The sequence below is a fragment of the Lichenostomus cassidix genome, chromosome 15 (assembly GCF_008360975.1).
Source record: "Lichenostomus cassidix isolate B80296 chromosome 15, HeHo_3.0, whole genome shotgun sequence".
Classification (NCBI taxonomy): domain Eukaryota; kingdom Metazoa; phylum Chordata; class Aves; order Passeriformes; family Meliphagidae; genus Lichenostomus; species Lichenostomus cassidix.
In genome coordinates, this window is record NC_139496.1 from 6771256 (window position 1) to 6786480 (window position 15225).

At 42.9% G+C, this 15225-nt stretch overlaps 1 protein-coding gene across 3 annotated transcripts in view; it reads right to left on the bottom strand.

Moving 5' to 3' along the window:
• The window catches only part of ZDHHC8 (zDHHC palmitoyltransferase 8), a 109435-nt gene that overhangs the window by 17762 nt on the left and 76448 nt on the right, over positions 1-15225 (bottom strand). For 2 of the 3 annotated variants that reach the window (XR_014855315.1, XM_085075785.1), the window contains exons 2-4: positions 7456-7577; positions 3861-4018; positions 534-706 (exon numbers count right to left, since the gene is read on the bottom strand). Coding sequence is in view for 2 of the 3 variants with exons in the window: in XM_085075785.1 (XP_084931911.1) it covers positions 534-706; positions 3861-4018; positions 7456-7577 (453 nt within the window). In the remaining variant the exon portion in view is untranslated. The remainder of the gene's footprint in view (positions 1-533; positions 707-3860; positions 4019-7455; positions 7578-15225) is intronic. The other variant, XM_085075786.1, reaches the window with a different exon arrangement.

The following is a 15225-nucleotide window of genomic DNA, read 5'->3' on the forward strand; positions in this document are numbered from 1 at the left end:
TCAAAGCTAAGTTCATCTGCTCCTAGTCTAGGTGCTCACCCTTGAGATGGTTAAAAAGTAATGTGAATTCAGTGATTCTGGCTCTAACCACCTTGTAAAGAATGTTCTGCACTAATCTATCAAGAGCAGTAAGAGACCTCAGAGCCAGCCGTAAGTGTGTTACACCAGCAAGCAGGATGCTGCTTCCAGAGCAAACTCTGCTCCAAAATACAGCAAGAGAGTTTTAAATACAGCAAACAGCATCTCAGAGTTACACCTGGTTGTAAGTAAAATTCAGGGAGGCAGCTCATCCTTCTGCTGGGCTGTCATAACAAAGACTGACAAAGACAAAAGGTCAGCTGCAGTCTCTGGAGCAATCCACGTTCACACAGGTACGATGGGAACAGAGGAAAAGCTGCACTGAGCATCTACAGGAGGAGAGCAAAGGGGGATCAGGAGAGGCTCCACCAGCTCCAAGAGGACAAATACTCAGATTCATTCTTTCACATTTTCCTCAATCACCTTGAGTCTTGAAAGACCAAAGAGAAGGATACGTAATGGTAGTGTGGGCTGCTCCCAACTTTTCCATATGGTTTAGTACGAAGATGAGCCCAAAGGTGAACACTCCAACCATGTGCGTACTTAAGGACAGCAAGAAGAGAAAAAAATAGCGGTAGTTCCTCCGTCCTATGCAATTGTTGACCCATGGGCAGTGATGGTCAAAATCCTTGTAAAGAAAGGGAGAGATAGGGAAAAATATCCAAACAGTGAAAGAAAATACATTGCCTTAGAGATGAATCTGAACCACTGTCACGTAAAATTACATCAGACTAGTTCTGCAGCTTTACAAAATGCTTGACTGTTTTTTTAAGACTCTTTTTAGGAGCAAGTTGTTTCTCTGTCCATGGATGGAGAGGTACTTGAGTGTTTATAGGGTTTGAAGAGAGGATATATTAAAATTAAAGGACAGGTTATTTATCTGCTAGCGGCAGAAGACCAAATTTTTTACCATCCTTAGCATGAGTCAATTACAATGAAGTTATTATAACCTAGAATGGTTTGAAGATGCGATACTGCTGCAACATTCCCTGTCCCACATTTCATATTTATACATCACTGAATGAATCCACTTTGAACAATGGACATCACAAAAGTACCTTTTAACCAAGCAGGTCCACAAAGAAAAGCAACAGCTGGATCAGACACAGGCAAAGTTCTGTACAGGTTCATTGACAGTTATGAATCCAAACCTAACTATTTGTCTCAGTCAAAAGCCCAAAGTCCCTCACAAAGTCAGATCCCTTTTAACAGGAGATTTAATAATGAGGGCAAGCCACAGACACCCTCCAAGTACCTTTACAGTTTTGTAAGCATGTAAATCCACTGTCTCCAGTGGGATTATTCTTGACATGAAGACAAGATCAGGTGCAAGAAATAAACCCTTCTTCCATCTGTGTTCTTCAGAACAGATATTACACATTCACTGCATCAACAAATGAACTGTTTATTCTTTGCTTTGTGGCAATGCTATTTTTAAGCACTGCTCAATGATGACACAGAGGGGTTTATATTTTCAAGTTTTGCCCAGTGTATCGACCAAAAATTTATGAAATACCAAAAAACGGATTAGAGCTTTCTCAAAGCGTATGAGAAAATGACAGGGGCAACTCAATACTAAGATCATTTCAGAATATATGTGAAATGCTGACATAACATCTGTTATGAAAATCTGGCTGTATGCAGCCCAAAATACCTATGGATTATGAAACTGTGTAAGTGCTCACCGCAAACATTTCAATAAAGAAAGCAAAAATCTCACTAGTTTTGTCACAGATTCACTTTTGGGTCCCTCTGGTAACAGCATGCTATATGTTTTAATTGGTTTTATTTCTGCAAATGTTGTCTGCTTTTGTTGTTTATTCATTTTTATCAAATTAGTTCAAAAGTTTTATATTTGGGAAAATAATTTTTATTGTACATTCTAGACTGAAAGTGAGAACATGTGAACTACAATCCTGAGTGGGTCCTACACGAAAAGCCAGCAGAGTCACTCCTATCACTGTCTCAAAGCTCTTCTAGGATAGACAGGTGAGTGGGAAATAAGCATCAAAAGAATCAATAAAACATGTTTTAGGCCATGATTTATTGATTCAGAAGTCATTAATGCTTTTTGCCCACATTCCTCCACAGGAGGAATTACAAGCAGAGCTTCTTACTTGTGCACCAGAACAGTAGGGAACATTCAACTGACCTGACTGTCAATAGAACTTCTGGAGAGCTAGCCAGAGTCACCTTGCCTTCTGCTATTTTATGCAGGTTCCTTTTGGATTCTCTCCCATTTTCACTTCTGCTGCAGCACTGACTCCCATGGAGACGTTAACATCAGCATGAAACTTCAAGTGTTTATACCAGTGAGTTTTGAGAAATTTTCTTCTGAGAAAACTTCATTTATTGAAAATGAATTTGTATACTGAGCCACCAGGGAAGGTGGAAGAAAGAAACCCCAGACAACTGAGAATTTACCATCATCTAAACAATCCTCAGGATCTAGAATTAGTGAAAACATTTATGTTTTAAAACCAGGAATGTATTATTCAGGTTTTCTACAAAAAATACAGATCTATTCAACAATTCACAGCAGTCTAAACAAATTGTGTGTCACAACTTACAAATAGCTGTGGCTATTCCCCTCTACCCAGGGACCTTGGCAGCTCCTCACTCTCAGGCCTCTGAAATCCCACATCCTTCTAAAGCCTTCCAAAACAGGACAGCCTTGTCCTATTTATCGATGGTTACTAGGCACAGCACTGCTTGCAGATAATTATAACTTAGACATATATTGCCCTGAAGGAGAAAATGACTGACACAAGATAAATCTGGGCAGCCTTTCTCTCACTTGTAACTGTGCTGCTTTCTTTGGGACTATTCCCTTGCTTATGGCAAAGAGGATTAGGACAAAGGTAGTGTATACAGCATTCCAGCTGACTCTGGTATTTTTTCCCCTTCTGATTAGTAATTCCTTTCATTTTAATGGCACAGCTGAATATATTTTAAACATATTAAAGATTTCATCTTTCTATTGAAAAAAAAAATAGACCTTGCAGCAGAAATGATCCTTTAGAAGTGGAATTTTTAGCTCAGCAATAAAAAGTGTCCCTTGGCAATTCACTGCTGTGAATATAGTGCTCTGTACCTACACGTTTGGGAGATGTTTATAGCCCAAAAGCACATCTTACTGTTTGGGGGTTATTTTTGAAAAATCCTGTGTGACTCACAAAGACCCTAAGGGTATCAAGAATTATGAAAGTCCCCTAATTCACAGCAATCAACATTCAAAACATGAATGAGTTCGTGCTCTGAGCTGGGGTGTTGAAACAAACATGGGCTCCTTCCATTGACTCGAGATCCACTTGCTGAATTCTGAGTTTGGTTTTCCTGGACTCACACACCATTCTGGCTTCTCTGCTTGTAATGTAGGTACCAGTTTGCTCCAAATTCAGTGATGAACCTTAAGCTCACACATGACAAGTTAAAATGGTTCATCCTGAATATCTTGCTCTCCTAAACTCTGCATCAACTCTCCCATCCACCCCTTTTTTACATTCACAATCCCTTAGCTATTTCTAGGCAGACACAGCCAGCATTATGAATTTTTATTCCAATTCTCACTGGCAACAAGACTGACATCAAGCATTGCTGCATTTGTACCACACCTAACTGAGGGCTGTGCTTAAATGGCACTGCTCAGTAGGAGTCCAACAAGGCTAGAGCTGCGAACCTCCAAGAACTGGAATACCAGGGCCACCCAAATGCCTGTTTCCAGGAGCAGGAAGCCCAGCCCTGAGGAGAGCCCAGAGGTGCCCTAAGGCCAGCCCTGTTACCTCCACACAGTTGTCACAGACGCTGCAGTGGGAGCAGCGGGGCGGGCGGTAGAAGTGGCAGGTTGCACACCACTTCATCCGTACTTGGATTCCTTTGATCTCCACGTTCTTGTACAGGGGAGCTCGGAAGTCGTCGTCTTTGTCTTCATCTTCGTCTGCTGCTCAACGCAAAACTGAAAGTTAGTGGAGATAGCAGAGAGCAAAGAGAAAAGAGCTAATCCTGTCAGTGCCTGGGACACAGGGGCACTGCACAGTCCCCTTCCTGGGGACAACACAGAGGGCAGATGCTTTAGCATCTCACCTAAGCCCCCATGTATAATCTCACTCTGTTTAAGAAAAGAGTTCATCTAAAAATAAATGCACAAAATAAAAGCCAGTCTATAACAGACGAATATATATCGGGAAGAAAAAATATTATTCTAGATTCCTGTGATCTTTATTTGTTTCCTCCTGACAGAAAATCTAAGAAGTTCACATCTATTTAACACCTGGTTAAACATTATAGTGCAGCTGGCATTGGCTGACTGGCTCCAAATTAGGTGGAATTTGATAATGTTGTCCCAGTGGAGCATCAATTACTGTCATTCTGTTCTATATTAAATCTTCTCTAGATGTGTTATCATGATCCAATTTCCATTGACTTCAGAGGGAATTTCTCCCTTCACTTAGATGAGCTTGGGATCTGGCTCAGCTACAGTATTTATCTTGCAAGAGTATTCTCTGGATTAACGTTTGTACATGGAAGCAGAGTGCTGTACTGGCACCATTCCCTATAATTTTCCTTCATAACTAGTCAGTGGGACTCTTGGAAAGAGCCAGACTCTAAATCCCTTAGGCACTTCTATAAATACAGTCTGTAGGTTCTCCAATACCATTATAAACCTGCCCATGCTGTGTAATACATGTGGGCAGATGAAAACAAGACACTGGAACAGTCAAACCATTAAGGCTCTTGTAAAAAACCTGACTGTGCAGACAAAAAGTCTGCACATTATATATACCCTACATGCATTGAAACATGTTGCTTTTGCAGAATTCATACACAGAGTTTGTATAAAACAGATTCACATCAAAAATACTGAAAGCCAGTTTGTGGTTGGTATAATTAGCTAGCAACAAACATTGCCAGTCTCAGCCTAGACTGTAAATCAGATTTTGCAGGGCAGCCCCGATTTCAGTTACTTAATACTTCCTTTCCTACTCATTCATTCTGGTGTATTACCAGAAATTCACTCACACAGAGCCAGTCCTGATTCATACCAGAAACATTCAGAGCGCCAACAAATTTTTTAAAACATTCAAAAATGAGCAATGGATCTGGGAGTTTGATTAAGCTCTTCAACAAGCCCAAGTTCTATCATTTCCCCTCAAAGCCCAAGTTCTATCTGCCAGAGAACCCGTAAGCTCATATGATATAGCCAGAAATGTGCTTATTTCCAGTTTCCAGTGACCTGAGCAGAAGAATACATTGACAAGGAATCTATGTTACTGCACAAATTCTCATACTCTGATCCACTGACACAGAGTAGCCAAGTCTCGTGTTTCTATAACAAACTTTAGGCTTCCCTAAAGGAATTGTGTGATTTCATTAGTCTAAGCTTTTGCATTGCTTATTTGTTGTTTTGAAGAAAATTCCTAACTATGAGAAATGCGCTAAGAAGCTTGAAAACCAAGAAGACTAAACCTAATTTCAATGGCAGAAAGCAAATGGATTGATTGTGTATTCATTTAAAATCACTCCTACAATTCCTGAACTCCTTGCACTGGCAGCTCTGTGGGTGGCGTGGGGCGGTGATAAGCTTTTTTCACATGCACACTTGTGATCTGAAATAACATCTGCTCCTCTTTCCTCCCAGCACTGGTATTTATAGCCTCTTCCATCTTTTGCCTTATCAGTTTGCTTCCTTCTCACATCTAAACTCCTACTCCATTACTTTCTCCCAGGACGAATTCCATGCCTTTTCTCATTCTTTCCCCACTCCCCTTGCTCCCAGCATCTTCCTGACAAAGCACAGGCACATCACAGAGATGTAAGGCCAAGGCCACAAATAAAGTGAGAGACAGAAGAGTGGTGAGCTGTAGAACTCCTCCTCTCCCTGCTTTGCTCCTGACTCCTTTGTGTAAAGGGAGATGGGAATGGGAAGGAAAGTGATGAGAAAGTTTCTATTTGATCTCCCTGTGTGTTTTTTCCTCAAATGCAAAGTCCAAAATTAAGAACTTGTGTGCAAAAGGAAGTTAGAGAAGCCTAAAGGAAGGTAAGAACTGACAATACACTCAGCACTGATCCCTCCTGGGGCCTGGTGATGTCCAGCTCTGCTCTGAGAGAACTGCCGTGCGCAAACACACTGGATTCTCAGACCAAGATTTTCAAAACAGAACAACTTTATTCCAGCTTTCCTCCTACTGAAGGAAAAGAGCACTGATGCTTTCAATAATCTCATATACCAAGCCTGTTTAATTAATCACTGCTATCTCTGCTGAGATAAAGAAACTAACTAGTCCAGGAAACTCCTTAAAACTCCACCTGCATAAGTTCTTTTGAAAGTCACTAGCGTTTGTAGCTTTAAGCACTTATACACTGTACCAGCTGATCTTAAACAAGTGACAAGATCTTGTCTTTGCCTTAGTTTGCCTTTACACACAATCATTTTCCCAACTGGAGTGCTGCAACACTTCATCAGGGGTTCAGAAGCTTCAGCTGAGAGGAACAGCAGAGGTGCTCATTAGACCCTGCTACCTGGAGAAACCTGGCCTTGCTATTCAGGGGAGCCAGCAGGACTGGTACCTTGTTCTTGTCAGGTAGCAATTCAAAACAGATAACGAATTTGGTGAATAGAGGTGAAGAAGCACAGCTTGCAGACAGCACAGATCCATTGGTTTAGACAGACTGCCTAGAGCAGGCTCTGCTGCAAACGGCATGTGAATAATTATTGGAAGACAGATAAAATGAGGTGATAATTCTCTCATTAGGATGTGTTAAAAGAGATAGTTGCACTGTGGTTCTCATTACAAAAGCTGAGTGATCTCTATCCTATTTAATCAGCTGTGAATCAGTACTAATTTAAGCAGGAATATCTTTCTAAATGTATACATTTTTAGACACTCCAAGGCAAGCCTTAATCATTATCTGTTCTAGCGTTCAGTGCTTCTGCATTTCTTTTAAGGTATTCTGGAGGGACTACTTTGATGAAACTGTTTCACAAAGTTTAGCCTCTCCCCTCTGCCATGCTCTGCTACCTATTGTGAAGACAGTGACTTAAATCCAATGTGCCAGCATGACACAGGGGATAGCAATCAAAACCCCATCACTCAGGAGAGCTGTTCAAGGAGAACCATTCTACACAACCCTGTGCCCTCGACTGCCAGTCTGAGGCAGTGCAAGGGCAACTGACACCCAGGAGCTCAGAAGGGAGCTGGAGGGCACCCAGCATTTCACTGCCATCCCACCTCTACTGACAGTTGAGTATAGAAATAAATAAATGAAGTCTACAAGATTACTCAGCAGCTTGTGTGTTTGGATACCTGGCACCTCCTTTGGCTTGGATTTTCAATGCCTCCCTCCCTCCAACCTCTGCAACAGTCCCATTTTTGTTACCTCGTGGGAAAACTCCAGGGTCCATGAAAGTTGCCATGCTGAAGTTTGCCAGTACAAACAAGAAAACGAGTCCATTGTACACTGGAATAGCTGGGGAGATGGCTTTTGTCAACCAGGGGCACCTGTGGAGAACAAAAGTTCTGGGTAAGGGCTCTTTCAGCTCTAACACAGTCTATTCCCAATCACCACCATCACCCAGAGAACTACTCTGGGCCCCCCCCAGCCATGCAGCAAGGCTGAATTTGCAATGTAACAGAAATTTCCACAGAGCCATTTTCAGTGATCACTGCAGCACCCTCTGTAAAGCTGCTTTGTTCCAGAGCACAGAAAGCATGGATTGTTCACAGGGCTCACAGGGCTTTGCCACCCTATTGCCTAATCTGCAACCTGGCGTTTTACTACTGTGTGTAAAAGCTTCATCCCATTGTTGCATTTCTGTTACCTTCTCTGCAGCCTTGTTGCAGTTGAGGTTACTTTCAATTTTCACTGGTGTAAAGCAGAATAGGATTCAAACCACTGATCCCCAAAGCAGAGGCAAAGAGCATCACACTCGCTTCTCACTAAGCTTCCATGGTTTTCAACACTCAAACAACACTACAAAACCTCTCCTTGGGGGAAAGTTTTGTCAGACCAAGCATGGGCTTTGCAGGTGTCAGCAGAATATGAAAATGCAGTATCAAAAAGAAAGTGGATGGTATATGCCATCTGAACAATTTTCAGAAGCACCAGAAAGATCTGTTGCTCACCCAGTGAGTGTAACTGAGAGGAATTGAAGATCAAGGGTAAAGGAGAACAAGTAGGAGACTTTGGAATGAGGATGGGGAAATGCCTGCTAATTAGAGGAAAATTGTTCAAACTGCAAAGAACACTTCCCACCAGCAAAGAAGGGCATGATGAGGCAGCAAAGAGCTTGCTTTAAAGGCAGCTTCACCAAATAAAAAGCACTGTGCATTCACTCAGCCATTCCCAACCTCTGATCACCACACCAAATGTATTTCTCCTGTCTGCAGGGGGAGATTTGGTGTTACAGGGGCACTGAGGAGAAAAATCTGATCAGCTTCATGATAGATGCAAATACAAATAAGGATGAATGTGGGACGAAGTATGTAATTGAAAAAAAGACCCCTCACTGAGCTGCTCCTTAGATTTCCACGTGTCTTGACAGCCAAGGACTCTTCCAAGGCTGCCGAGCAAGCAGGCATTCAGCAGTGCCTGCTGCCATTAGCATAAATCATACACTGGCCCATGTATTCTGGTATTTTGCCTGCATTACATCTACAGCTGAATCTGATTGTCTGCCAGGCTGAAGCCTGTGCAAAGAAGGAGAAAACAACAACAAGCAAGCAACCTTCTTCCACTAATTTGCTCTGAGTTTGCTACCGATAGGCTGTTTTGAACAGCTGAGAATGGTGTTATTGACCTTGAAGGGACACTGTCAAACGTGCTCTTGTGGCCACTTGGAAGGGCACCATGTTTTCTTCTTCTATTTCTTTGTGGGCAGGCAGAAGGAGATTGTTTTGCACTCCTCCACCTCCTCACAGCTGGGCTTTTAACACTGCACTGCTGGAAACTGCTTTTAAAAGGACCTGTCCTTGTGTGTTCTTCACACAGCCTGGCCTGGAGTGAGGAAAAGGTGGACAAGTCCTACCCAGGGTGAGTGAATTGTAAAGCCATGAGCAAGACATGTCTGTGGCCAGGGCCAAACTTCCAGGCTGACTAAGGGAGAAGGAAATTTTAAAAAAATCAGCCAAAGACAGCTTGACTCCATGAGGTACTCTAAGAACCTTGTGTTTCCCAAAAGGTGGAATTTCAAGTAGTGAGGTCATGCTTGCTGCCCAGCTTGGTTTACCTCAGAGCAGCTGCTGATGACTGAAAACCAAAGCAAGGCACAAGTTTCTCACTTGCCAGCAAAGGTGCTGCAGTGACCTTGCCAAGCAGGCTGCAGGTCTGTCACTAACAACAGCTTCTGCCACATCCATTGGAAGAAAGCAAAATAAACCCTGAAATAAGCAGTTACAAAATCAATTCTGCTCAGGGAAGATTTCTTCCCTCTAAATTATAGTAAAATTAGATTCAGTAATGGGCATGACTGACTTAATTTCTTCCCATGAAGAAACTGCCTACACAGAGAAAGATGATGAAGTTACCCATTGCTTGTCAAGCATGGAGGAGAGATGTCCTTGGCAGAAAAGTCACGTAGGTTGGCAAATCAAGGGACAGGAAACCCCTTCTTACAGATAACTAGTTACTCTGAACAAGATTATAATGAGAGAAACTGTCTCAGATGATTAATGTAAGTATTCCTTAACATTCTCATTTGTGATTTACTTTGCCATGTTCCCAACAAATAGATCAAAATATTAGGAAGCATTTTAGCCATAAGATAAACGGCACAGCTCATTTAATGGGTAAACAGTGTATCTGAAAAGACTTCACGGAAGTTGAAATAAAGGATAGAGTGAGTCACTGTGCATACTAGCCACAAGGTCAGTTCACAATCCTTCCATTTCTTCTTCCCAGAATTGTTATGCAGCATCACAGATTACATAAAATTAGATGGGACAAAAGGGGCCTCTTTTGTAAACTAGATTGGCCTATAAAAACAGATGTGGAGATCAAGTCCTGGCTCATAACTGTAAAAAGGTCGAAAAAGAAAATAAAATTGCCAACAGGATTCACCAAAATGATGCAGCCTCCCTGCCCCTCTCTACCAATGCACACATAATTTTTGGCAATCTGAGCTTAGCATGTTGTTTTATCACTAACCCATCATGCAAAAGTCTCATTTCTGTCTCTCTGCCTCAAGAAGAAAGCTGCAGAAATGTTGAAGCAGGACCTGTAGCGAGTTTCTTTTTACTTTGTGCATATCCTCTCTCCAGGAGTCTGCTTCCAGCAGCAATTATGTCTATTATTGGGACAAATCTAGCTGAACTTTTCCTCTGCTTTTTCCTAACAGTAGTTGTTGTGAATCTAGATAAACAACACATAGGATTTAAAGCTTTCTTTGGCTGGTGAACCCAAAATTTCGAGAAGCTACAGTTTTGTGTCTTCAACCCACCTCACAGTGGAATTATACAGCAGGAAGGGTACCACAACTTTTATAGGGCTATATGAATTAAGTAGAGCCAGGATCAGTGTATAATCCCCTAACAGAGCACCACCAGATTTTTTTCTGAGGGAAAGTAACTGTACAATGTGTGTCCTATGCCAATTTAATTTGGATCCCTCACTCGAACCAGAAGACCTGAAGGGTAATGTTGCTGTTGTTGCAGGTACCAGCCATGCTGCATCAAGAACTGCTCCTAAGAGAAACTTTCCTTGGCTTTGTTTACTGTAGAGATTCAGAGCCAGCAAATACCACCATGGCACACTGAAGATAATTAAGGATCTCAAATTCTTCTGAACGAAGCACACAATTACACAGGCAGCATTTCCCTCATAATTATACTTCTCTGACATAAAGTGATTCTGTTCATAACTCAGTGGAGAGTAATTCAGGGCGACAGATTTAATCTCATTTATCCTATTTGCTCTTGAAACCCAATCCTAATAAAACAGAAAGTTAAAAAGATTAACAAATAGGATCACACAACTTGCTAGGTGTCAGATAGACTTAGCATGATCAGCTGCCTTCCCCTGCTAAATTAAACAACAAATAATCCTTTCTGCGTTTTTGACTGGCACTTTGTAGCAAGACATGTTTGTGTCTTAGAGTTCGCCTATAATTAATTAATTGAATAGGACGTTTTTCTTGAATCCAACTCTGAATTAAGATTTGGTGTTTTTCATTAAAACATGCTTAGAGATGCAGTAGGCCATAGAGAATGGAGCCTGGGATTTCAAGAACCAGGTTTTAGTCTTGGCTCTGGCATTGGCTCACAGAGCCACCAAAAGCCACCAGCTCCCCCAGCCAGCCCAGTTACATATTTTACAAATGACACCAAACTCCTGTCAGACCACCTTCCCCACTGCAGGGCAGAGAGTTTGAAAGTCTTACAGCATCTCTGTTAGGGCCAGGCTGGTGGCTGTGGTGTTGCTTCCCTGCAGTGCAGCTCTGGGCACCCACCAGCCTCCCTGAACAGAGCAGGGTTGAGGCTCCTTCTGCTGGGCTGTGGTGTGAGGATGGCTCTGTGATTCACCCAGCAAACAAGGCTGGTGGCTCATTTCACACCCTGCCTGGAGCACCACAAGCACATGTGAGCACACGGAGCCCAGACAAGGAGCAGAGGACAGAGCAGAGAGCAGGAAGCTACAACATTACCCTTTCTTGAAGCTGCTCATGTAGGGCAGACATGTGGGAACCTCAGGAGCCCAGACGGGCATCCAAGCTTTGGATACTTATCCACACCTGGTAAGAAGACCCTCAAAGATTGTCTAATTGGCTGCTCAGCTGCACCTAATATTCAGTCTGAGATAACCACACATCCTTCCCCTCAGCCTCCAACAGATGGCTGATGCACAACAAAACAATTTATTTCTCCTCAGATCACAAGGCGTGGGGTTATAACATGGAAAAGAAAGCATCTCAGCTCAAATGCACTTCTGTCACCACTACAGTGGTGAAACAGTAATGTGAAATAGCTGATTCAGTGCATGAAAGTAGAAGCAGCTCAGTGAAGTAGGGACTAATTAGATAAGAAGGGTCAACAAGCAAACATAATTTGACTAAGCACAAGTACTAATTTCACTGGAAACTTTCAAACAATGTCCAAAGACTGTAGAAGGCTGTCGCCGATTCCTCTCCAAGAGTTTCTAGGCAAACCCTGACTGTTAAGACCATGTTTGCACTGTAAAATCCATATAAACAATTTCTAATCATCTAACTAAAGACTTCACATTTCTGACATCAACCCTGGGAGCTGGACCCAACAACCTGGGCTGCCCAAAAGCTGTCCTGCCCTGTAAGGCACAACAGCCAGGATGACTGAGAGGATACACCAGAGGAGAACAGGTCCACAGGAGTAAAAGTCCTCCTCAACCAGCACTGCACCAGCTGGAACATAAATGAAAGGGCTATCAGCTAACTGATTCTGAACACCCACGTTGTAGAAGAATTTGGAATTAGATGTAAATATTATACCTTAAAGCCCATTCCACCACATTGTATGTGGTACAGAGGTGCAAGACAGCATCCTGAAGGCTGTGCATGGCCCAGTCTGCACCACAGGGCAGAGAAGGGCAGAGCTCTCTTAGTCTTTAGCAGTGTTAATCTAACACATTTCTCACATTTCCCAGTCTGGGCATGATTTTTCTATTTATATGCTTTTTCTTAGCCTGAAATTACTGAAAAGTACCTTCTGGAATAGTAACAGAAGGGAAAAAATTGCTCATTTTCCATTTTTTGTCACTATCAAAGACAGCGTGAAGATTATTGTACATCTAAAAATATTTTCCAAGGTGCTGAGACATCTGTAGGTTTAACAAGGCATCACTGGAAACAGTCAGGAGAGAATTTATGTGAGTGTCATAACCAATGTGAAACAGAACAGCAGGTCTTGTGAAAATAGCAGGAGGTTCTGGACTGCCAGATTCTTTGCTCAGCTCTGCACATCAGATTTTGATAAGTGAACTAATTTCTGCACCATATCTTACTCATTGGCAAGACTGCAGATAATACATCGTTGCCATAGCACTACAGTCTCACTGTGAGTATGGCAGTTGCACTGACAGAAAGTGATATCAAAGTAAAGGATAACAAATCCAAGTGTTACCAAAAAATGGGAAAAGGACAAGTAAATACTGGAAAACGTATTACTGAAAAGCAGTAAATGATGAGAGCTGAGTGCTACATAGAACAGCTCATGCTGGTGATAAATGGGAGCTACCAAAACATCTATCCTGAGTTTTCAGGTGCAGCTCTCCATCAGAAGAGGCAAAACATCACCCCAAATCCCACCACCAAAGCCCTCATGAATTTCATAAGTCCCTTCCTAACTGAAATACAGATGAACACTAGAGATAGAGGTTCAAATCCATCACCTGCTTAACTGTGTTTAATTATTCACAAGAAATGTGCTGGGCTGGAATTCACTCAGGTTTAACAAGAGCTGATGGAGTTTCAGTGAACTTTCCATTACACTCTGGACTCCATCCAAAGGCTAGTGGTTCTTGTCTGGCAACATACAGGTCAGAGGAGCTAAATCAATTAAAAAGTCAACTTGAGATATAATGGTCCTTGGTGAAAAATCTTATCTGGGCTATACATCACCCCCAAAGTAAAATACAATCTGCCCTGTTCACAAAGCTGCCTGAAAGATCTGGATCATGTTCCCTTCCTCCCTTTTCAGACAGTGTCCAAGTATCTGAGAAAAGGCAGTACTGTCATGTGAACTAACGTGGGAGAAACACACAGAAGGAACAAGAATACCACCAACCCAATCTGAGCAAGACCACCATAGGGCTAAACTCACCCATCATCCTCGGGTTCAGAAGCTGTCCAGCCACCCCAGACCCATCACCCAGGCACAGGCTGACCCTGCAGCCAGCAGGCAGGACATGCTGGGTGAGCTGTGACACTGTGTGACTTTACAGGGTGTGCACAGTGAGCAGACAGGCCTGGGCTGTGCTGGACTCACTGCTCAGGCCTTGCAGAGATGGTCTCTGCACACTCAGTAGCTGCTGCAAGCCCAGCAGCCTCAAGAGCACCCCCAGCTGTAGCCAAGCCATGGGAGCTTGCCAGGAGCTGCACTACCACACTGCAGGGCTTGGGCAGGCAGGGGTTGGGCTCACCTGCAAACACACAGCAACACAGCAAAATCCTGCTCCACACACTGCTTTGAAATCTGCACTGTCCTGCAGGGAGTTAAGGACCTACTCAGAGTCAGTTTGTACTTGCTGACATAATGAAGGCCCAGGACAGAGGTTTCAATGTAGTTGTAAAGGAATATGCTGTAATAGTGCAGCAGCACTTAAAACACCTATCTCTTGGTTTGCACCTCAGTGGAAAGCATTTACTGCACACTGATCTGGGGTATAGACATGCTGGATTTCAGAGGGCACAATAACATTTTTGTATGAGGAGAAGGATAATGCTCAGAGCAAAGTGAGGCAGAAGGTCTTCATGGCACTTCAAGTGTCTAATGGGCTGTGAGCAGCGTCACTCCAAGCAGCAGCAAATGCGCTGGTGCCTCAGGAAAGGAGCCAATTGCCAGTGCTTGGGCAAATCAGAGCAGATTCTGAGTGCAGGTACACAGGGTGAGCACACAGATCCAGAGACAAACACCTTTTGTTTGCTTTCTCAGCCCTGGAGTTTGCAAAGCCTAAAATGTCACACAAGCTGGAAGAAGCAAGGACAAGTGTAATCCAGGGCTTCTCAGACGTGCACCAACCTTTTACCAGCATTTCCATGCTGAGCAGCTGGAAATGAACCCTGCTTTTTCCAGCAGCCAGCAAGAGAGCTGAGTGTATGGGTGGTGTTTGGATCATGACAGAAGAGAAGAGCAATAAGAAGTCACTGCAAAATAACCACAGCAGGAGAGACACTCGTCGCCCTGACAAACTGAAAAGTTTTAAATCCATTTGGTTAGAAAAAGAAGGAACTGCTACCCAGTAAGATTCATTTACTCTACGTATGGCTGGCCACCAGCATTGCTACACTGCAATAGCTGAGTGACTTGTCAATACACACATGAATCCAGCAATGTGGAAAGCTGAGGTGGGCTGCTCCTACAGAGCTGCGTTTAAAAACAAGTTTAAATTATCAGCAGCCTATTTCAGACACACCTGATACCAGCTACTGGCATACAAGGATTTGTCCACTTGCTCACTATA